This window comes from Anser cygnoides, chromosome 13 (genome assembly GCF_040182565.1).
Source record: "Anser cygnoides isolate HZ-2024a breed goose chromosome 13, Taihu_goose_T2T_genome, whole genome shotgun sequence".
NCBI classification, from domain to species: Eukaryota; Metazoa; Chordata; class Aves; order Anseriformes; family Anatidae; genus Anser; species Anser cygnoides.
The window spans coordinates 11668492-11691115 of record NC_089885.1 but is presented as its reverse complement, the minus strand read 5'-3'; the positions used below and the strand labels follow the sequence as shown (position 1 = coordinate 11691115).

The following is a 22624-nucleotide window of genomic DNA, read 5'->3' as shown; positions in this document are numbered from 1 at the left end:
AAGCAGAGGACGCACAGGAGGGGGAAGAGACGGCAGGCTTCGCAGCGGGGGCTGAGGCCGGGCAGGCGCTAGGACCCGGCGGTGCTGGGCGGAGGGGGCCGCGTCCTCCCGGCTGTCACCGGCGCTGCCTCCGCAGCCCCAGCCTTCATCCTCCTCCTCCTCCTCCTCCTCCTCTCCCTCCATGGTCACCCGCTGCCTCCCGCCCGGGCCGGCAGCCGGAGCCAGGAGGCCTCGCTGAGGGGCCGCGTTGCCGGCGGCTCGATGGCGTCCCCGCGGACCGTCACCATCGTCGCCCTCTCGGTGGCCCTGGGGCTCTTCTTCGTCTTCATGGGGACCATCAAGCTGACCCCGCGCCTCAGCAGGGACGCCTACAACGAGATGGTGAGGGCAGCGGGCAGAAGCCTCCAGCCGCGGGGGTCGGCGCTGTGAGGTGCTTGGGGGGGCTCGGCCGGAGGGAAGAAGCTGTCGTGAAGGCGCCCGTTATCCCCCCTTGGAAGCCAGCCCCCTCTGAGGGAATAACGGGGTCCTCCTCGCTCCCACCGGCGGCAGGCAGCGAGGGATGCCGCGTCTGGCCCCCCCTCTGGTGATTCTCCTGCCCCCCCTCCCTTCGTGTTATTTACTGCTGTGGTTCTCGGGCCCGTAAGGAACGGGGATGGAAGTTTCCAGCACATTCTGTCCTCTCCCGCCGCTGCACCTGCCCGGCTGCTTTGCCTTGCTCTCAAATGGCATCTGGGTTGCGGTGCCCGCGGGGGTCTGGCGGGGGAGAACCGCCGCAAAATAATCCGGGTGCGAGAGGCGAGGAGAACAAAATGTCCAGAAAACAAAGCTCTTAAGCTTCTGCTACGTGAGCTAAAGAAAAAAGCCCTGAGACTTGAGAAGCGTTGCAGAATCCTTGCTCTGTGTAGCACTTGGCGTCTCCGTGCTCCCTGTCTGCTTTGCCAAGACTCAGGCCTACAGGTAGGAACGATTTCCATCTTTTATGGAAAAAAGCAGAGGCACGGCAACATCATTCTTAATACCTGATGTTGTACCGCATCCGTGGCTCATTAGGTTTTTATGCTTTTGCTGTGCTGCATACCAGGGTAGGCTGTAGCATAATGGAGACAGCGAGTGAAAGCTTGATCTTGCCACTCGATAAGTGTTATCTTGCCCCAAGCAAGCAGAGCACCTCTGTTATCTACCCCCAATGCCAAACTTGAAGTGATTTTTTTCATTCAGCAGAAAGCATGCACCCTACTTTGTCTATTAAAACACTTGGAACACCAGAGTGCTCTAGGACACGCTACTAGTATGTTTATTTATAAAGCTGTATCTTACACATTTGGCTAAAACTGCTGCTTTCAGGAGAGCTTTTATTCACCGAAGGTCTAAAGTGCATCCTTGCAATGCATATACTTGGTGTAAACATGTCATGGGGTCTTTAGTAGCAAAAATGACAATGCTCTATATTCTTTGACCACCTGTGGTCATCAGCTTTTCTTAGAAGGAAGCAGCAAAATTTACAGAGAAATGGGAAAGTTCCATGTGCCCATAATTACAGGTTTCCAGAATTACATGGGAAGTCAGTCTGCAACCTGATTAGTGCCTGTGAGAGCAGAACAACTCTGTGAGATTCGGTTTCCATTTCCCCCTCCTTGCTTAAGGAACACAAGGGCAAGAATACCTGCAGAGATAATATGCTCAAGTGTAGATGGAAATAATTTCAGACATTCCAGTAACTAGGAGCTTTGTTAAAATATAAAAGAAAAATGAAATACTTGGCTGAAAAAGGAAAAAACACCCCCACTAAAAAACCCAAACCCACCTATACCTAATGCTTAAATGCAGGAACTTGAATGTGTGTAAGGACAGGTTTTCTTCCCTGAAACAAGGAGGCAGCTGTGTAAGGAGGCTGTCTTGCAACTTACACTGCTTCTAAATCCAGCATAAACCAGAGGGCAAGGATGTCAAATGTCTACTTGGTTTTTCTGAGGAAAGAAAGGATCATAAAGGTATGTAAGAACAGGAGTAGGGTTGGTAAATCTCAGCTTTGATATATTGTCCCATGCTATGATTGTACTGCACATCAAACCTGGGGTATTCCAAATTGTTCTGAGGTGGAAAGAGACTTCTGTTTCTACCTTCTGTGCCTTGGCTTTGCAAGGACTAGGTGTGTTATTTAATTATAAAGGGCATGCTACTCTTAGAGAGGAACTTTATTATTATTATTTTAACAACGTTGTTCTGCATTGTTAATTTTAGAGAGGAAAAGATATACTTGATCCTAGCTCAAAAGATGAGTGCTAGGTTGCAGAACTGTCTTCCAGCTAGGAGACAATAGCTTGTAAAGGGGGAATTGCAGGTTGGTGTTGTGTTAATATCCCTCCAACAGCAGCTTTAGGAGTACAGACTGGGTATCATGCCGGAGGGGTCTATGATGTTTGAAGTGATCTTCGTGACATATTGCATGTTTATTGGTTTCAGTGAAAGTAACCTTTGCCTTCTTGCATCATGGTATTCTCTGCTATTACTGCTTGATTTCAGAAACGAGCCTACAAAAGCTACGTGCGGGCCCTTCCCATGCTGAAGAAGATGGGAGTCAGCTCCATCCTTCTCCGCAAGAGCATTGGTGCCCTAGAAGTGGCATGTGGCATTGTCATGACACTGGTGCCTGGTCGCCCCAAAGACGTGGCCAACTTTTTGCTCCTCCTCCTTGTGCTGGCCGTGCTCTTCTTCCACCAGCTAGTGGGGGATCCACTCAAGCGTTACGCCCACGCCCTGGTCTTTGGGATCCTGCTTACCTGTCGTCTGCTGATCGCCCGCCAGCCTGAGGAGCAGCCCCCAGAAAAGAGGATCCTGTCGGTAAATGGGGATGAGCAGCCACTCATCCATGAGGCGGCTCCTGAGAAAGGCAAAGTGAAGGTATCCTAGTTGCGTGCGTTTGAGGAATACGGACCCTCGAGGCAGCTCTCTCCAAAAGCACCCAGAGAATTTGGTGTTTTATTTTGTTGTTTTGTTTTTATTTAACTATTTATATTTTTTGGCTGTCTAAATAAAGTTTCATGTGGGGTCTGAGAGACACGTGGTATGTCTACACTGTAGTCTTGCTTTTGCTGCTTCCCTGTAACGTAGGAAAACGTGAGCTAGCTTTAAACAGGACGGTTTGGAGGCAGATAGCACCTGGCTGGAGTAGCACTGGTCTCCTCAGCAGGAGCTGCAAAAACAGTGTGGGCAAAGACTTGGGCAGTTTGTCACGTTAGCTCGGCACTCTTGCAGCGGGGGGATTAGTCCCTGAGCACGAGACCCACATCCGTAAGGCAGTTTAACCCCAGCCTGGATGCACTTCTGCTGCACTGCAGCCTCTGCAACAGCTGCTGGGTAGAACATAACCAGAGTGACCTTCTGCAGCCCACCTCCTAGAGCTACCCCAGCCACAAATCTACGTTTTCTTTTGTGTAGTCAGGCGAAGAAAGGTCCCTACTGAGCATAGTACTACTTGTATTTGAGGGAGGGGTCCCTTAGCTGTTGCTGCCTCTGTGACCAGTCTGTTTTGTGGACTGGTTATGCAGGGAAAACGTGTGATACACTACTTGCATCTTCCTGGATTACAAGTTGTGCAGAGGCTCTAAAACTGGGACAAAGGCCTGCTAATGCTAACTTTTTCCATTTTGCTTGAGGCAGTGGTATCTCTTTACCCCTCAGCAGAGAGTAAGGATCCCTGCTGAGGGGATGGGAAGCAGAACTGCCTGAAGAATTGTTTTTAGTCTGGTAACGAACCCCCAGATTTCAAAATAGTTGTCTGCTGCTGGCAAAAAGCATCACACTACCTCTTTTCTTTCAAGAAAAAAAAATAATCCTTTTTCACAACTACTGCAAATTCATGGAATCATTGGTTATTGCTAGTGATGAAGGTTTGAACCTGTCCACGTACCTCATGGTGCATCTCCCATACAGCTTCAGTGAGCTGGGGGAAGTCCTCTCACAAGAGCCTGAATCCCTGTGTTGTATCTGAAATCTTATGAAGTGTCATGAGAAGCGTGTTTTACCTCTGAGTTCTGTTTGTTTTTCTTGATGTTTGTCTGTTTTGAGTTTTTCCTTATTTTCTTAATTATTCATGAAAATAAACTTTTTGAAATTTGGAGAAAAATGTTGTGATAGAAACAAATTTCTTTTTTTTGAGACACATCTGAAAATGTTTTTTTTTCTGTGCTCAAATACTGCATCTAAAGCAGGCAGAATCACATTAGAGGAATTTCAGAGAAAGAAGAGAAAGACAAGGTGATGTAGGATGGAAGCCATCTGAACAATACCAGGCCACACAGTGATAACTCTAAGCATTTGAAAATTTTCACGAAACAGTCTCAGATAAATTTTTGCTTCAGTACAATGTGGTGACAAGATAAGATACTAAAACCTCAGTAAGATGTCAGTACTGTATCACTACAAAAAATGATGATAGATACTCACATGCAGTATATCCAGTTCTGATAATGTAGTTTTCTTAAGTATTCTGCTAAAATGTAGCCCCAAATATATGCATTCTGCAAAATCCTCCTGGAGCCCCAAGGAGTGGCTGATTGTCCTGGACAGAGAAAACTACCAACAGTCCATCTTCATTAGACAATCCCTAGTCTTTAGAGACTACCTCAAGGTCATCCCAAATGTATATTCAATTTGCTTTACTTCCTCAAAGGCACTTCTTCTGCCATGCCTAGACTGAAGTTGTTAATCACTTTTTAGTTCAAAAACAGATAAAAATACCACCAACTCTAAACCATGCCAGGATGCATGCTCTCCTGCACAAAGTCCTCACAACTGTATCGTAGCAACTTTTTGGCCAGCTACCATTCCCACGTGCATCTCATCTCCAACTCCGTAAACTTTTGGAAACAAGCATTTGTCTTTCGTACTGTTCTTTACCAGAAGTTGTATAGGCGCCATATAATAAATGTAGAATATTTGGTGCAGCAAAGATTATCCCTGTAAGCACTTCAGCTGCAGACTGTATGTGAATTCTGAGGAACGTCCCCGTATCCACCTTCCTTCATCGCAGCAGTACGGATTACTGCCCACAGCAGCAGCTACATTGTGCATCCAATACAAGAATTCTGTATCATGTTATGTTTATATATTATTATATGTAGATATATATCTGTATCGGGTTGACCTCCATCGCTGACCCCCAGCATTACCAAGCTATTTCTGGAACCCCCACTCATCTTTGCTTGCTGGAGGCGATGACGTGGCAGGAACTAATTTAGTCCTTTCATAACGCCACATTAGGCTAATATAAACCGCCCCCCCCCCCCCGCACTCTTCTCCCTTTTTTTCATCTCCAAGCCCCCAATTTCCCTCCAGCCGGTCTCATCCCACTGCTGCTAGCGGGGGCCCTCCCGTGCCAGCCCCCCCCCAGCCGCAGCTCGCTGAGGGAAGGCAGCAGGGAGCTGCCCTGAGGAGCGGGGCCACCCGGCCGCCATCACAGCACCCCTCAGCCCCTTCCCTCCCCGCCCACTACCAACGGCCCGCGGCGCTCGCAGCCCGCGCGGGGCCACTGCGCATGCTCAGAGCCGCCGGGAAGGGGAGGGGGCACAAGGCGGAGGGGAGGGCGCAGGCGGCGGCGCGCATGCGCGGGATGCGGCGCGGAGGTTTGAACTGCGGGCGGTTGGAGCGGGCGCTGGCGGCAGGTAATGGCGGCGGGGGGCTGTAGCCATGGCAACGGGGCCCTGCGGCCTGCGCCCGCTTCTCCCCCAGCGGGCCCGGGCCCGGCCCGGCCTCCCGGGGTGCGGCGGGGGCCCGGGGGTGCTGGGCGGGGGGTGCTGCGGGAAGGCCCTGTCAGGTTGTTGTGGGCGCTGGCGGCGTCCTGCTTCCTGCCCAGCCCCTCTGTTGGAACTGCTGCGCGAGGGGAAAGGCGTTGTGAGGGTGCTGAGGGGGTCTGAGGGATCTGCATACGGCAGCTGGCGCCTCGTAGCTCAGGCCTCCTCCTGACCGGTGGCTCGGGATGCGAGCAGGGTGCCGGGGCACTTGGGGCGAAGCCACCACCAGCAGCTTTCACTGCTTCAAAGCGTCTCAGTTAGTGTCCGTCACCTCCCTGCGTCTCTGGGAGCTGTGATTGCCTTGGTGGTGTCATTTGAACTGAGGCTACACAGCTCTCCTGGAGCTGGTAGATTTCATTTGTAAACATGAGCGCCTTGTGTATATCTCGGAAGGTATCACGGTACTGTAGAAGAGATCTTGACATAGCTAGCCAGAAATTTGGTTTTGCTATACTAATCACAGAAGTTTGTGACAAACAAAGCTAAAGGAAAACAGGGAAGGTTCTAACACCTTGAGTAAGTGAGAGCTGAAGAGGAGCGTGAGTTGAAAATCCTTCTGTTTTCTTGTGATGGGAAAGCTGGGAAGCAAAAGCAATTGCTCCAGCAGCTCAGGAGCATGCACGTGCACTCTGCAAAACCCAGGAACTTGTAGCAACATTTCACATTTGGGGGGTAAAAGGTTGATTTCTCTAACGTATAGAGAAAATGTCACTTTTCATGATAGTATTTCAGCTAGGGCTAGGCAGTTTGACAGTATTGGTAGCTCTTGTGCTTCACTTGGAAATTTACCAAAATATGTATTTGTTTAAATCTTAGCTGGTAGGTAGAAATAGATTACATAGGAATCTAGCCCTGTAAAATAGGAAGAAAAGTGTTTTTATGGTCCTGTAAAATCTCTGCATTACCCCACAGAAAATTGTGACCTGTTGACTGATTACATTGACGTATACAGCACAAGTAGTAGATCTGATAAAGAATAAAATAGACGGCAAAGAAAACTGCTGATTGCATACTGTTGGCTTTCTGGTTATGTTAATTTGGATCAAAATACTATGTAAAATTTTATCAGACAAATTTTATTTTGAAAGGAGTTGGCTTTAGTTCTTACTTTTGATTTTTTTCTTCCCTTTGTTAATGTAAGAGAGAATTGAATTTCTCAATTCACAACACAACTGTATGTACAACTTCTGAACATATTGTCTGATCTTTTAGGGGCAGACAGCTCTAAATGACTTACTGTGAAGTTACTCTGTTGCCTTATGCAGGATCCCTCTAAAGTCTGTTTGTCAGAAAAATAATTTTTTTCTTTTGCAGGGGACTGTCTCTCTGATGTTCTTCATCAGTTGGAGGATGATCTGTTTTCTTCCTTCGTTGTAATGAGGGACTGGAACTCACGTGACAAATGAATGAAATTCTCCAGTCTCAGCTGGCAGTCTGAAAAAAATGCAGCGAAGACAGAGTTCTAAGCACTCAAAGCATGTTCACGATAGTAATCAAACTGATCTCTCTGCATGGCGAAAAGAAAGGAGTATTGATACTGAAAAAACTGTACAAAATCAGCAGTCTCCAAGTGACGACAGCGAGCACAACTCCCTTGAGAAAGCTTTGAGATTCTTTGAGAAAGGTAAGAGGACAGTTTTAAGGAAAAACTTTGATCCTTTGAAAGGATCATCAATTTCTTTAAAATAACAATAAAAAATCAAATTTCACCTGCCGTTTTCTCTCTTCTAATATCTGAGCTTTGTGGTAACTCCTTAGTGTCTTGAAAGCTTTTCTTCTTTCTATTGCTATGTGAAGAACCCAACAAGATGGACTATATATAGGAAAAGTTCAGAAAAGTTTAAAAGAGTTCAATATCAGTTCACAACTTGTTTCATCACTGTTTGTCATCTATTTTTTTTCCCCTAGTTCAAGACCGGGTTTCTCTGAAAAAGAGTGAAGTTTTGCAGAAACATTTGTCTACTGTGGAAAGCATTGGCCTGCAAAGAGGGTTGCCCCCTGAAGCATTTGATACGTTACTAACCGTGGCACTCAGTGGCAAACTTGGTAAAATGCTTGCATACTGCTAGCATGTCTTCTGTGAACTTCTCCTTGCCCTCTAATCAAACCTGCTTGAGATAATGTGTTTATGGCAACTGTATTGTTAGGCAATTTAGCATAAAATTAATCTTTCTGGCATGCTCACTGTAAACTGAGTTCATGCTAAAAATAACTTCAGTTCTTGTTACAGGTGAGTGATACTTGGGAAGAATATTATGGCTTGTTACAAAGCTTTTTTGAAAAGCTTATTTCCTTTGTTCTTAATTGCAGATCTTTAAAGGCTTGAAGCGTGTCCTTAGCAACCATTATATTTTTTCCTTCTTGTAACTATTTGCATAGGTTTCTTCTTCCCAGGATCAAAATAATTGAACAAACTGTCATAGTTGTATTGTGAAACTTGATAAAATTAGTGTCATACTAGCAATCAGTTCATGCTGCTCCCTTTGAAATGGTGGCCACCACTTAAATTTTGAAACTAACAAAATATTCAATTAAAAAAAAATTAAACCTTTCACTTACTCTAATCTAAGAGGATCTTACAGGATTCTTTCCCCACTATGCAAGCAATATAGTTCTTTTCTTGGTTTAAATTTGTTGGCTTATCTCCAAGACACTAATCTGCCAATATTTGGCTGACAATCACATGCTCTTTTGGTGAAGTAATTGGTTGTTAATATTACTACAAATCTGTGTTACTTTTGGTTGTCTTGCCAAGAATCTAAAGGCTATTTCAGTACTGGAATAATACATATGCCATTTTCTTTAACCTGGAAAGAAATATTTCTCATATTTTTTAGAGGCATAGATAAGTCCCTACTGGTTTCTTGTGCGCTGTTCCCGTAAGCAATAAAGCTCTGAATAATCTTGTCCAGAGAGGATTTTAACCTGAACTGCAAAACCGTGTCAAAGAACCTGGTTTGTGAGCAGCATCCAATTTTAAAATGTTTGTTTTCCAGCTGATACAGTGAATACTCGTTTACTGAAGAGCTTAGTTCCAGCCTCAGTAATACCAGAAACTTCTGTTGTTTCATCTGTGTCTTGGCTCTGCGTCAGCAAATGCACAGGCAGCATCCAGGTAACTTCATAAGTGTTGGCAGTAGTTACTGCTTTGGCACGGGAATGATGAGGACAGGTTATGTGGAGGAAGCAGAAAACCTGGGGTTTGACGTATGAGGTTCTTGCTTAAGCTGCTGCTTTTTCGAAAGACTGGCAGAGACACCTGTACGTGACAAGGCAGTGGAAGCTGAGGAACACCTCAGGATTGTGAGTGGGAATTTGCACAGTTACAGAACAGGCAGGTTCTCTGGTGGAGAAACCTCTCCTAAGGAATTCATTTCTGTGAATTACTTGAGCTGTGTGAGGCATTGTTCACCCACCTCAGCTAGGTTATCACCTAAGTTCTGTGTGCCTTGGCCATGGCATCATGATTTAAGATTAGTAAAATGGTCTTTTTGGTCTTCATGTAGATGACTGAAAAGTTTACATCATATTTTGGGGTTAGCGTGCGTTTGGAACAGAGCTGCTTTTTCTCTTACAGCGTGGAAGTTGGAGCTCTTCTCAGGCTTATCTTGTAGCTATGTGGTTGCCTTTGAGTGTCCTTTAACGATGATGTCTCTTAAGCTGGCTAGTGACCGCTCTGTCTTGGTTTTGCCTATTACTTGATGTAAGATGAGTTTTTTTTCTGCCTGCAGCTGCTTTTTCTAAGATGGCTGATCACAATGTTTGACTTCATTGATCACAAGGAGCAACTTCATGCCCTTTATGGCTTCTTCTTTTCCTTCCTTTATGATGACAAGTTGGTAAGGAGAAGCGAAGAATACACAGAATTCACAAAATAAACCTAAATGTTCATTAGTAGTGTGTGTATTAATGCTAAAATTTGTCTGAGCTGTATATTAGAGACGATTTTATGATGGAATTATTTTCCTTTTTTCTTTTTGTGTTCTAAGATTGCTGGATAATTCAGATTCGGAAATGGGGAAGTACTGTTGGATCATTTTAGTTTGAGTACTGTGATCTGTTTGTTTAAACGTGTTTCCAAGCATTGACACTGTAACATCTGAACAGATATAGTATTTTTCATGTAAATTCCTCAGAGATGCTGTGACTCTGCAGTGCCTGGAATTACCTTTGATGTGACATGTCAGCAGGTGTAGTCCTCTGCCCCTGAGAAGAAACTGACTTGCATACCTTGGGCAAAAAGAAAAAACCTTTAGGAGCAATGTTTATTGAATGATTAAAAACTCAAAATCCTGTTCTACTTAATTCCTTTGAAACGTAGCTTAAAAGAGAGCAAATAGTCAGGAGTTTTGTGCTATATGATATCTGTAAAATCTGGGCGCTGGAATATTGAAATAGTTAGATTCAATTCAGATTAAGGTCCACTTGGCAGTCATGTTAGATAGGTACGAAATTGTTGATATTCTTTCAGTTCAGAATATTTTGTGGTTAAGACATAGACTCCCAAAGTTCTGAGCTATGTTTCCTGCAAAGTTTTGGATGGGTTAATGTTAGTTATAATCTTTTTCCATAAAACTGGATTTAAGTTCTATAGTATATTCAGGCATGATGGGCCAATTGGAAAATGCAGCTGAACCCAATTTAAGACCCTTGCAGCCTCATCTGAAGTTAGAAGCTCTAATAAAGTATTTTGATTCAAGGGTATCTTTGCTTTGGAAAATGTTATTGCCCTTTCACTGCCGATCTCTGAAATATCTAGATCACGCTCCCCAAAACAAGACCAAAGCTCATCGAATAGCTTTATTACTATAAGGACAGCTTGTTATGTAGATAATGTATCTAATTAAAACTGATGTAAGTGACATGTGAAAACAGGCTGCTTGCTACGACAAGTAAGGTATGCTCTGCCCCAGTGGGGATGCCATGATGACTTGAGGCAGCCAACTGAATGAAGCAATATTAGCTTGTGAAGCCTTTCTGGGAGGGTGTCGCTTTCGGTGTACCGTAGTTAGCAGTCTGCATCGGCAGGGTAGCTCACTGCTGCTTTTTCTTTGTAGTGCCCCTATGCCTGCCACCTGCTCTACCTGCTGACCAGGAAAGAAAATGGTAAGTCTATCCAATTGTGTGAGTTAAAATATCCTTTTGATTCTTCTGTTTCGTGGTGCTGCCATTTCTTCCAAGGAAGCTAATACAATGACTAGGCAATACGGCGCTTTTAAGGCGAGGAAGCCTAAGTGGCAGTTCAATCGGATTTGTGTAATGCATTCTGAATCGGAAACCTGTATTAGCACAGAAATAAGACTAACTGTTTCTGCTTGTTTTGTCATGACTTCCTACAATAAAAGTGATATTTCATTTTCTCTTGAATGTTAAGTAATGTGTTTTTTAAACTCATGATGTTCTTAACTGTTTTTCCAGTCAAGCCTTTTCGAGTCAGGAGACTGCTTGACCTCCAAGCAAAAACGGCAAGTTCATTTCTAATTTTGTAGAGTTTGAACAATGGTTAATGTTGCAGCTTATAAGTGTTCTTACGAGGTGGAGGAGAGGCTAGCAGCTCAGGATGGGGTTAGACTTGGAAATGTAGGTTGTGGTCTTTGTAACATCTGAGCTGGTATATCTTGCATGTGCATCTTGAATTCTCATGTGTTAATTTGTGAGCACGTGCAATGACATGAAAAAAAAACACTTTTATGTTTTATAGATAGATATGGTGAAATCTCTGAAGTAAAGAGCAGCTTCTTTTAATTTTTCTATTACTTTCTTTAATTTTACTCTTCCTTTTTCAAGCAGTATTAAAAATGACTGGGAAATAAAAAATTGTATAGGATCCTGCTGCCTTTTCTGTAAGGAAAAAAATATAATCACTAATAGTAAGTTCTAAGTTGCTAGAGAAATATAGATGGAGCTATGTAGTTAGAGTAACACATTTTTTGGAGCATTTAGTCAGCGGAGAACTGTATTTTTAATGGTTTTGATTGATAAATTTCTTTTTATTAGAGTTATGATTGCAGAAAGTTCTTTCTTCAATCCCCTCCCTATGCTGTTCTTGACAATTTCTCTTTTGCTCATTGTGCATCTCTGGTTACTTACTGACATGTACTTCTAAAAGCTTTTAGTAATCCCTTTTTTTTCTTTATGAATATAGCCTTAATATTTATATTAAAAACATAACATACCATACATGTTGTTACTTGTTCTGTTATTTGACAGGGAATGCAGCCTCATTTGCAGGCTCTGCTATCACTTTACAAGCTCTTCTGTCCTGAGCTCGTGAACATAACCCTTCCTGGGAAGAGTAAGGTAAGGAGTTAGATTTAATCTACTTGGAACTGGTATTTATGACAGTATTTGTGATGAGCTTTCTGTTTAAACAATAGCATGATTAAGCAGTGAAGATGAATTCTATTGCCTCTTTTCACTGAGTAAAATCAGGTTTAGATGAGGATTCCTTGCCTTGCATTTTTTTCTCTTCGTCACTCTGAGATGATTTGGAATGGAACGATCTTCTTTTATCCTTATGAGGATTACCTATATCCTCCTGTTGATGTGCTTGCTGGTTTTAACTGTTTTCACACACATCACTGATGTTTACTGGAATAGAAACTGGTATTTCTGTCACTTTATCCTCGTTTGGCTTCTTGCATACATGCCTGATTTATGTTTACAGACTTACTTCAAGAATTCAGAGGCTCCATGGAAAGCGGCAATCAACACTGTAAGGCGAAGAAACCAGGCAAATTCTCCAGTGTCCCAAGCACTGTGTTTAGGCACAGCTCAACCTCAGTCACGTAAAAGAGTAGGTTATGGGCCTCAAGACTCTAGAATCATAAAATCATTTAGGTTGGAAAAGACCTCTAAGATCATCAAGTCCAACCATTAACTAGTGCTGCCAAGTTCTACCACTAAACCATGTCCCTCAGCACCGCCGTATTTGCATGTCTTTTAAATACCTTCAGGGATGGTGAGTCAGCCACTTCCCTGGGCAGCCTGTTCCGATTCTTCATAACCCTTTCAGTGAATAAATGTTTTTCCAATATCCAACCTAAACCTCCCCTGGTGCCAGAAGGTGCCGAACAGCTATTTTCATGTTGATTAACGGCAAGTAATGAGAGCTGGGCTTTATTTCAGCACTGGGAAGGATGGGATAGCTATATGGAAACAGCGTTCCCCTTATAATGAAAGCCTAGATGCCTTTTTTGTTCAAAGTGGAGTCTTTATGGGAATGTTGGTCACAAGTGTACTTGTTTGCACTGGAAACTGAGTCACTGCTGTTCATTTGTGTTTCTTTTCTACAGAAATGGAATACCCAGTTGATTGTACCTGTTAGCAGTGCCAACGCACAAAATTTAGTAGGGAACAGGGAAAAGAACTGTGTTGATCTATACAGTACAATTGAATCCTTTCCAGTGGAGCAGCTGCAGACCTTTACCCAGCTCCTAGAAAATATCCATTGTTTAGAGGTGAGTGGCAGGAAGATCTCAGCAAGCTCGCTGAAGGATTTGGAGAGATAAAATGATTTTTGTCTACACCCTGTTTATATGTGAATAGCACGTGGGTTACCTAATTCTGACAAAGCATCTAGTCCTACCTGAGGGCGGTGAGTGTGAGTCCTGGAGATGTTCTCATTGTCAGTAAAAGGGTTGGACAATTTTGATAGCATGAGGTTCTCTAGCACTTTTTAGACTTAAACACAGAATAACTGTTTTTCTTGTTTGTTTTTTTTTTCTTTTCTTGCAGTTTCCTTCCCAGATGGGTTCAGTGTTAGCAAACCCGTTATTGCTTCACTACATGAATTGCATCAAAGATGAATCTATTTACCTGAGGCTCTACTATTGGATGGGACAGACTCTTCAGGAAGGTAGGAACTTAACATAACCACCATAGCGTGGTATGGAGGTAAAGACTGAACTTTTCACCATTCAGTAATGGCACTTTACTATTTAGATTTATAGTGGTAATCATATAGCATTAAAAGAAATACTGGGGAAGAGTTGAATTTTGCTTCTAATTGTGCTTATTCTTGCTGTACTTGTGTTCAAATGCAGTCTTCTCTCCTGTTTAGAGTGTACCTGGTGTGTGGTTGAGAATAACCAATATGAACAAGAATTCAAGGACTTCCTGGAAATTATCTACAAGGCAGAGTGTTTCTTGCAGGTGAGTGCCTATTTTGTGGAAACCAAAGATTTCATGAATTCTTCCCTTAGAGTGCATTTGGGACTTACATGTTTCCTGTAGTATCTCTTAAAAATTGCAGTGTCTCAAATAGAATAATAAAAGAATAATAAAAATACATTTTTCAGTAGTGAGTCAATATTCTGGACATGGCCCTGGTTTCTGCAGGAATGAAATTTTGAGTGTCCTGGAGAATTGCATGTCAGGAAGCAGGTGTAAGCCTCTTCCTTTTCCAGGGTGAATTGAGCATGGCAAAGTTCAGGCACGTGAGATGAATTTTTGAATGTTCACCTTCTGCTCTATAGGAAGGATTTTCTTCTTGTGAGGAGTTCCTGTGCAGGAGCCTTCCTCTCTGGGATGGCTTGTGCTGCCGATCACAAATCCTCAGACTCGTGAGTTGGATCCCCCTCAGCAGCTTCTCTGGTATGGGTTGCAGATCCTTTGGGTAAAGTTGGGCAGTGTCTGGTCTTGGGGGAAATAATTTGTGCTCAGATATCATGCTGCTTTCTTGTTTATTTCAGAAATGAAATCACAGATCTGTGATCCCCTGGCACAGCTCTTTTTCACATCCTCACTTTATTTTAAGGTAATTTAAGTGAGTACAGCGGCTGTTTACTTCTAGTTGGTACTGTTATTTGCACTTGTATAAGATACAACAATCTGAGGGGTTGTACAGGAGACTTCTTTTGGGGGAGTCTGTGCTGAAGTGAGGGTAAAATATGAATTTATGATGTAACTTCTTGGGGAATTTGGGTGCCTTCAAGATATTTGACTATTTTCATATCTCATATTCATATATTCATATCAAATATTCATATATGAATATTTGACTGATATTTTTTGACTGAAATTAAGCAGAGGCACTGGATTTAAAAAGAACTATGTAATAGTACACAAGACAATAGTTGTTTTTTATTGCAATTTTAAGTCACTATTTGAAGCTTGCATTCTCCATCAAAAAATATGTAATGTATACATTTGGTTTAAGGGGATAATGCAATTATCTAACTGTTCTTTGTGGTCCTCTTCATATGTTTCCTTGTGTGCCTCAATTCTCACGGCATTTTTTGTTTAGTATCATTCACTTACGTAAATCGTCAGTAACCTGTTTTCTTTTTGACTGTTACAGTGCAGTGTTCTTGAGTGTTTGAAAGAGCTGTTGCAGAACTGGCTAAACCGGCATGTGGTTCAGCTGGATTCAGGGTCTGACAATCAATTCCATTCTCTGTAAGTCTGTCCAAAATTGAATGTAATATGGTGTTTTGTACACTGTTCACAAGTGTATTTAGATACGCCTGTTTACCTATCATGAAGACCAGTCAGTAATGCCGTAATGTTTCTGCTATATTGCAAGCTACCTTGCCAATCCTGCTCTTCACTCTTGATTTAAAAATATTTCTATTGACACTGAAAAGTCCAAAGTCAAGATTCTTGTAACACTGACAGCTGGGTCCTGTTTGTAATAATGTTGGTAACAATGTACTACTGGATATATTCAAGACCAAATGCATGTTGCTGAATGCTTGAGGGTGGTGGGGCAGAAGGATAACTTCTAGTTTCTTTTTTACCATGTTTCCTCTTTAGCATTTTTGCAGAGGTGTATGCACTAATGTTGTGTCTGTCTGCTACTGCAGGAATACCACCCTTTCTGGACTAGTGAATGGGATAGCTGAACTAATCCACTTCGTTGGATGGATCTCTACTGTTGCATTGCGTTTAGAAAACAATTGTACCTTCTTGTTGTACTTCATCCTGGACTTCTATGAAATTGTATGTATTCCATTTGTTTTGGCTTTCAAAATCCCATTTCCCTGAGGCCGATTGCATTTTTTTCAGCTATAGTATGGAATCACCTTCCTTGTTATAGTTTACAGAACTTTGTGATTAAATGCCAGAATGTTCCAAATATCTGCTAGATCTACAAGTGATAGCCACTGCTGTTGCATCCGTAGGCAGAAATAAATATGTTACCAGTGAGTGCTTGCTCTTAATTAAGGCAGAATTGCATTGTATATGGAGAAGTAAAAATATGATATAACATAGCAGATGATGCTTTTTTAATACTAATTGTAGAAAAGAATATTTAGTTCAATTTCAGACAGTGTATCCTGACTTGTTCCCTATGTCCCTTTAAAAAAATCAGTATCTTTTTCCCCAGTTTATCCTATAGATAAAGCAGTGTCAAATAGGCATAAGCCTACTCTCTAGTTTCCCTAAATCAACTCTGTAGATGTGTTTACTGCAATGTGAACTCTAGCCATGCTGCTCCTACAATTTGGATGAAATTATGAAGCGTTAACAAAGCAGTGATAGTGCTGGGAACTACTTGTAACTAAAATGTCCATTAAAAATGCACAAAACTAACAGGCAACAATGTTTGAGTAAGATAGTGTGTTTAAAATAAGTAAATGATCATTTTATGGGAATATACCAAGAATCATCTACCCTTAGGTTATTGGTGTTCTAGCACGCAACTAAGATGTTTTTATTTACACTTTGCTTATGTATTCAGAACTCTTCTATTGTATAGAGATTTCTAAAATCATGCAGCTGGGATATGAAGTAAAGAGTCTAAATGTCTGAAAATACCAGTAACTCGATTACATACAGATATCTACCTATACCTTATGTGGTATTTGCTGTACCAAGGACAAGGGGAAATGTGAAGGCCTCACAAATAATTTTTGGTGAAACATTTGTTATGATATTGGAGCAGAGGAACCTTAAAACAATTGTGCCTAATTGAATAAAATTTAAGTAGTATCCGTTTTCTGGCTGTTGAGCTGTCACAGCTTAATTGCCTATGACCTGAGTTGTAGTTACTAGGTAGGCATCTTAGCACACTAATCTTCTGAGAACAATGCACATCTTCCTGAAGAGAAGTGTAACAGCCTGTGCTTGGGAATATTAATGTGGCTAAGCAATAGAGGACAGTAATGTGCAAAGTTACAGCAATATTGCTTTCTATTATTTATCCATACTTTAAGACTGTCATTTTAGCTGAAGATCTTATTAAATCTGCAGAAATTTTAAAATGCCTTTTTTACTTGAAGCTCAACCTTAAATTCTAAATTAGCCTGATAATAAACTTGTGTTTTATGTCGATATCATCTTTTCTTAGAGAAAAGCTTTATCATGTGGTCATGAAATTCCAGCAAGGTCAAAAAGAAAGAATGAATTTCCCAATTGGCTTGCTATTATCAGCAAACTTAGGCTAGGAACAAGGTCTGATCAAGTGTAAGCTGAGCTACATACTTAGGAATAATCCAAAAAAAAAAAAAATCAGAGTTCACAAAAAAAAAAAGGCAGGATATGGATAAATTTGACCCAGAAAGTAAGCAAATAGCAACATAATGGTATACCCAAAACTGTTGAAATATACTGGGATGTGAGCTGATGAATGTCTTGTACTGAGAAGGAAACAAATAGAATTGCTTCACCCTGGTCTTAGCTCCTAGATGAAGTTGATAGAACTAGCTGGAATGTAGTATCACACTCTTTTGCTCTTAAGTGTTTGGGGGTTTGTGAATAGCAGTAATAATATTCCTAGATTTGCTTTGTTTTTGCAGGTGTGTGACATGTATCTGAAGTACAATCTGCCTCTGTTGATAATGCCTCCTGCTGGAGTTTTCTATCCAGCATTGCTTAGCATGGATTCTGTCAGCTTGAATCATCTCTGCTACATTATGTACAGGTACTACAAATGGTGTGGGTTGTAGGGAATCCTCTCGTCTTCTGTTTTGATCTTTTGGAAATGAAATTACTTTGTAAAACCTGAATTTGAGATCTATACTTTCTCTTACTGTATAAGGCAAAGGTGAAATGTTCCAGCTGTGCCAAGTGTTCTTGATACAGTATTTTATAGCTGTAGTTCATATTCTTTTTTCCACTCTGTTATTCCAAATGGCAAGATTCTGACCTCTTTCCTTTTATTATTTCCATGTCTTTGGTAGGTGAATGAAGGAGCTTGCATATTTTCAGAGAATTTAAGTCACCTAGCAAGAAAGAGCTGGAATCTTTCGTAGTTAACCATTAAACTTCTCAGTCTTGTGCTCTGACCACCAGACTTAAGCTTTTCCTTGCAAATTCTGTAATGTGCTGAGTAGGAAGCACTTCTGCCACCCCCCAACCCTGTGGGAATTTGGGACTGCCTTGTGCTGCCTGCAGGTCCAAAGACAGCACTGTTTAGCTCTCAGCAGGATCCACCAACATGTCTGCTGTTCTTGGCCTTGTTAGTTCCAGTGGCTGCATCTGAGAAGAAGAGTAGCCAATTGCTGACAGCTGGCGTAGGGCTCTCCATGTGGTTATTCCTCTAAGGAGTCTGCAGGGTAATTAACATGACAAGATGGTCCCTGGGAAATGAGAGGAGCTAGTGCTCATTATATAGAACGACTGTCAAGTTGCGTTACTTCCAGTGACTTCCGTTTCTCTGCTTAGTGAATGAAAGTCTCCCTTCTTAAAGATATACAGCACTTTTCTGCTGATTTCAACCCTGTATGCCATTCTTGCATATACCCTTTATGAAGGTTACTGTACCAGGTAAGCTGGTCATGTGCTCATCCAAGACACGAATCTTATCAGGTTCATCCACCCTTCCCCAGCAAAAACATGTCAAGTGATTAAGTCTCTTTGAATTAATTTTCCTGTCTTTCTTTTTAAAAGTAGAGGAAAGTTTGGCGGTCTCTCTTGTTGAGAAGAAAAGTTTTCTTATCCTCTGTAAACATTCTTCCAGTATTTGTCAGCACTGGTAGGTCGTAAAATTTTCAGACATCTAACTTCCTCTTTTGTTTGTTTTTTGAGGTATCGAGCCAACTTGGTAGCTGCAAAAGAAAATGAGCTGAATAAAAAGGTATCTGCTGTGTGCTAGAATGGGCCTTAGTAAGGAACTGGGTTGAATGGAGGGAAGGTGTTTTGATAGCACTCTTGTAAGGACTGGAAAGAACACAACGGCTTTGAAGATGCTATTTATTGATTTTTATTTTCTTGTCCCTCAGAAAACGCAGCAATTCAAATTCAGTAGCCAGACATACCAAGAATACAACCAGTACGTAATAGCTATGGTGGGTTGTCTGTGGACATCCAGTGCGTTCCAGAAGGATGATCATCCTCAGGGTGTTCGTCTGGATGAAGAATTGCTGAAGAAAACTGGAGTGCAGGAATTCAAAAACAGCTTTAACATTGTCTACCACCCAGCTATGATGGGCTATGCCATCCTCTTCCTGCAGCAGGTAATGGTGTAGGCTAATACCCAGGCCTTTGGCAGCACCAGGTGTTCTGTATTGACAGTTTCTCTAGAGAAGTGTCTCTGAGTGAGTAAAGTCTACTCAGTGTCTGGGTAAAACAGTTCTAGATGTGAATTTGTGCTTATCATTTTAAGGATAGAACTAAAATAGTCGATTTTCTCATTATTTAGCTAATTCAGTAAAAGCTTTCCAATAGTATGTTCTGCCTTACAGAAATACAGCGCATGACCTAAACTTTTAAACTTCTGCACATGAAGAAATGCATAGTTAAGTTGTATTCAGGTGCCCATAGCAGAACTTTTAGCAGAATACATTTTGAGAATTACTTATTAAAAAGAAATACAAGTAGCTATTTCAAGTACAGAAGTAGGATAACAAGGTGTATTGTATTGTCCAATGAGTTCTGCTAGTAGTTGAATTCCAAGTGCTTTTGTGTTTGGTGCAGCTACTGAACAGTGGAGGGAGCAGCTTACCAGAGTTGTTACTGTTCAAGATGTGCATGCTGCTCTGAGAAAATTAGCTTTTGTAGGCTATCCAACAGGTGCACAAAACTGCCATTTTGTTACAAGGATTGCTGGCAGACAGCAAGGATGCTCTTGGAATGAAACCTAGGAAATCTGATGTGAAAGGTGAAAGAATGCTGGTTAGGAACGCTTACAAATCTGCCTTGGTTTATATGCTTAGTGTCTCGAATCTAGGTACTTTGTAACTGCTGACTTAAACTCAAGTTTTGCCTTTGCCAGAAGAAACTATTTTATTTTTGTTAAATACAACGTTTCTTTGGTCCTTCTGCTGTTATAGCAGAATTAGTTTTTCATATCTTTTGTCTAGGTCCTTTTTGCTCTGATGCTTCCTGATACTGCCTTGTAGCTTTTGTAAGTTTAAAAAAAAGCCTGGAGATTTCTTGCATTCTTCCCATTGCAGCACCAAGAAAGAGATTTTGCTTAGTAGCTACCACTGATGTATATTAAGACAAGAGAAAATATTTACCTGCAGTTCCATCTTCTCTTGAACACTTCATTGCTGAGCGCCAGAGGGCACTGCTCTGCAGCACACTGTGAGAACATGAGCAGTAAACTAAATGTCAGTATGTTCTCTGCTTGTGCTCTGTCTCATTGTTGGGAATTATCTGTCTAATGTTTTGAAGGGATGGCTTTTACTCTGTGGAGATACAGTTGCTAAGGGTATCTGTACATATTCTCTGTTGCTATCCAGTAGTGTTGCAGCACAGGGCAAGGCTGTCTCCCCCTTGTCTTGCCATTTGTTTTTTGGCCAAGTATAATGCTGGAAGCTCGTTCTGAAATATGATTAAATATCTTTGAATTTCTTTGCGCACCTACAGTTCCTGATTTAGGAGGGGACTAAGCAGAGGCTCAGTACTGGATGTACTTTTTTTTTTATCTGACTTGACGTTGTTTTTATTTCCTCTCATTAAGGCCTGTCCAGATGATACCACCTTCAACTTCAGTTTAATTAAGGTAAGATTTCTTGTTTCAGTGAAAACAGGCAATTTTTGGTAGACAAGAGCAGAATGAGGTGGTAGTATTCACCTATAAAAATTTTGAAAATTCCAGCTCTACTTAGGTTCTGTCTTTCAACAGGGCCAAACATGAGCACATCAACATTTGAGAAAGTATGTATGTAGCCAACTGTGGTTAGTGATCTGAGACTTTTATATATTTCCTCCAAGAGTCAGTGCAGTATCAGGACAAGTCTGTTTTCTGTGCAGACTACAGAAAAAAAATGCTTTGGTGTACTCAAAGCAGAATTCCTATTATCAATGAATTTAATATTAAATTTCTGAGGTGAATGTGTAGCTTTTTTTACAGCTTTGAACAGGGGTCCTCCCCTGAGCAATTGCTGTGGCATTTTGTTCCCTTTCCTGTATCAAAGTGTACATGAAGCCTGATCTGGAAGAATCACTCAGTGTTGGAAGGAAGACTTCAATATCCATGTTCATTTGATCTTTGATGTCTCTGTTGTTGATTCAATAGACTTTGCTCTCTTAGAATTAGGATTTATAAATCTCTTCAGTACTAAAAAAGATCACAATTTGTCATACTTATCATGATTTGTCAAGCTAAGAACATCTAATACATAAGTGAAAAGTTTGGGTGTCTGAGTCCAGGATGGGACCCCTGTATACCTGTGGGTATTTGTGGACTAGGATGGTTGTTGTCAAACTGTGGCAGGTGATAGTTGGAGACCTTTTCAGATTGGTTCAAGAAAGACAAAGCTATGCCTTGCACCTCTGATTGTTCTTTCTTTTTGTAGGGAAAGAAGTGGAACTGGTATCTGGAGTATCTCTACGCACAAGGTTTAAAAGGCCTGAAGCTCTTTGTTGAAAGCAGCATCAATCGTGTTTCCCAGGCCTCTCAAAATAAAGCAGGGAATGTGGAAGTGTAACTCTGGGACTCATTGGAGCCTTTTTATCTTCTGGAACAGGAAAGCAGAATATAATGGACTGTGTCACTAATCCTTCCTCAGTGGAAAGAAACAGAGCAATTACCCTTGCCTGCATTTTCTTACTGGCATCTCTGTTAGGAAAGTGAAGATACAGAAGGAATGCTTGGGCTGGCTTGGTTCACTAACACTGATCACTATTTCTCCCTGCTGAACTTATTTGGTCTGAGGCTGCTGAGCTCATATGCTATGTAACATCCTTGTTTTTCTTTGTTGGAATATCTGCTTTGATTGAGGAACAAACGTTCCGCATTTTAAACTGCACGAAGCACTGCTCCTTCAAATACCTAGCGTTGATCCGTGACCTCCTTTGCCTTCCTTGACAGCAAGAGAAACAGTTTAATCCGCCTTTCAGGGATACTGTGTATATACTGGGCTGAAGGACTACAAGCTTCCCCATTCCCTGTTGTACCATATACATACTGGCTCTTAACAGGGTGGCCACCCTGTTCTTCCTGAACTTCATTTTCATTATTAAGGTTCCAGAAGAGACATTCTTGATAACTTTGCTTATAATTCTCTTTTAATTTAGCTGGAAAACTTTGTGCTCAGTTCATGGTTTATTGATAATTTGAGCATCTGAGCAGTGTTGCCACCTGTTCTCTATTTTCTGTTAATAAGTTCATATGTGGCTTGCCTTTTTGTTTTTAGCTCTGTACATGTTGTATATTACATGTGTACATATGTATAATTTATATTCTGTAAAAATTCTTCCAACACGTAATTTTGAAAGAAGTGCTAAAAAATGTATCTTCTGTCACTTTGTTTTGACACTGAGTAGAAGTGGGGAGAAGCTGAACACGGATCTTCAACAATTGAGTGAATGTTGTCTCTCTGCTGTGAAATGAAGTTGTAAATGCTCAACAGGTGGGATAATATACTGAATTTTGCATTGTGAATCTGTACTTTGATCCAGTAAAGGAATTACATCAGTCCTGAGTGACTCCAGAGCCA

At 41.6% G+C, this 22624-nt stretch overlaps 2 protein-coding genes across 5 annotated transcripts; both read left to right on the top strand.

Annotated features, from left to right (window-relative positions):
- The first annotated feature begins 103 nt into the window (after positions 1–103).
- Positions 104–3060, top strand: TMEM35A (transmembrane protein 35A). Its single transcript, XM_013183835.3, has 2 exons — positions 104–381; positions 2524–3060. Exons 1-2 carry the CDS (start codon positions 262–264, stop codon positions 2908–2910), a joined length of 507 nt encoding a protein of 168 aa, XP_013039289.3. The 5' UTR covers positions 104–261; the 3' UTR covers positions 2911–3060.
- A 2474-nt stretch (positions 3061–5534) lies between these two features.
- CENPI (centromere protein I) lies at positions 5535–22624 on the top strand. 4 transcript variants are annotated; one of them, XM_067004769.1, is made up of 21 exons: positions 5535–5663; positions 7107–7416; positions 7701–7838; positions 8789–8907; positions 9524–9631; positions 10850–10898; positions 11211–11257; positions 12003–12092; positions 12460–12588; positions 13088–13252; positions 13530–13650; positions 13855–13946; positions 14270–14387; positions 14486–14550; positions 15094–15191; positions 15599–15734; positions 17534–17658; positions 18765–18813; positions 18959–19192; positions 20644–20685; positions 21482–22624. In XM_067004769.1, exons 2-21 carry the CDS (start codon positions 7236–7238, stop codon positions 21611–21613), a joined length of 2238 nt encoding a protein of 745 aa, XP_066860870.1. In that variant the 5' UTR covers positions 5535–5663; positions 7107–7235; the 3' UTR covers positions 21614–22624. The 4 variants fall into 4 exon arrangements, with proteins under 4 accessions (XP_066860870.1, XP_047935658.2, XP_013039280.3 ...); XM_048079701.2 differs by lacking the exon at positions 5535–5663 and adding an exon at positions 5683–5759; XM_013183826.3 differs by lacking the exon at positions 5535–5663 and adding an exon at positions 5776–6048.

Bases quoted from the DNA above. Each gene is read 5' to 3' on its own strand.
- CENPI (XM_067004769.1), top strand. From the start codon at position 7,236: ATGCAGCGAAGACAGAGTTCTAAGCACTCAAAGCATGTTCACGATAGT. The intron at 13,651-13,854 runs GTAGGAACTTAA...TCTCCTGTTTAG, and splicing joins GGGACAGACTCTTCAGGAAG to AGTGTACCTGGTGTGTGGTT. The intron at 19,193-20,643 runs GTAATGGTGTAG...CCTCTCATTAAG, and splicing joins CCATCCTCTTCCTGCAGCAG to GCCTGTCCAGATGATACCAC.
- TMEM35A (XM_013183835.3), top strand. From the start codon at position 262: ATGGCGTCCCCGCGGACCGTCACCATCGTCGCCCTCTCGGTGGCCCTG. The intron at 382-2,523 runs GTGAGGGCAGCG...GCTTGATTTCAG, and splicing joins GGGACGCCTACAACGAGATG to AAACGAGCCTACAAAAGCTA.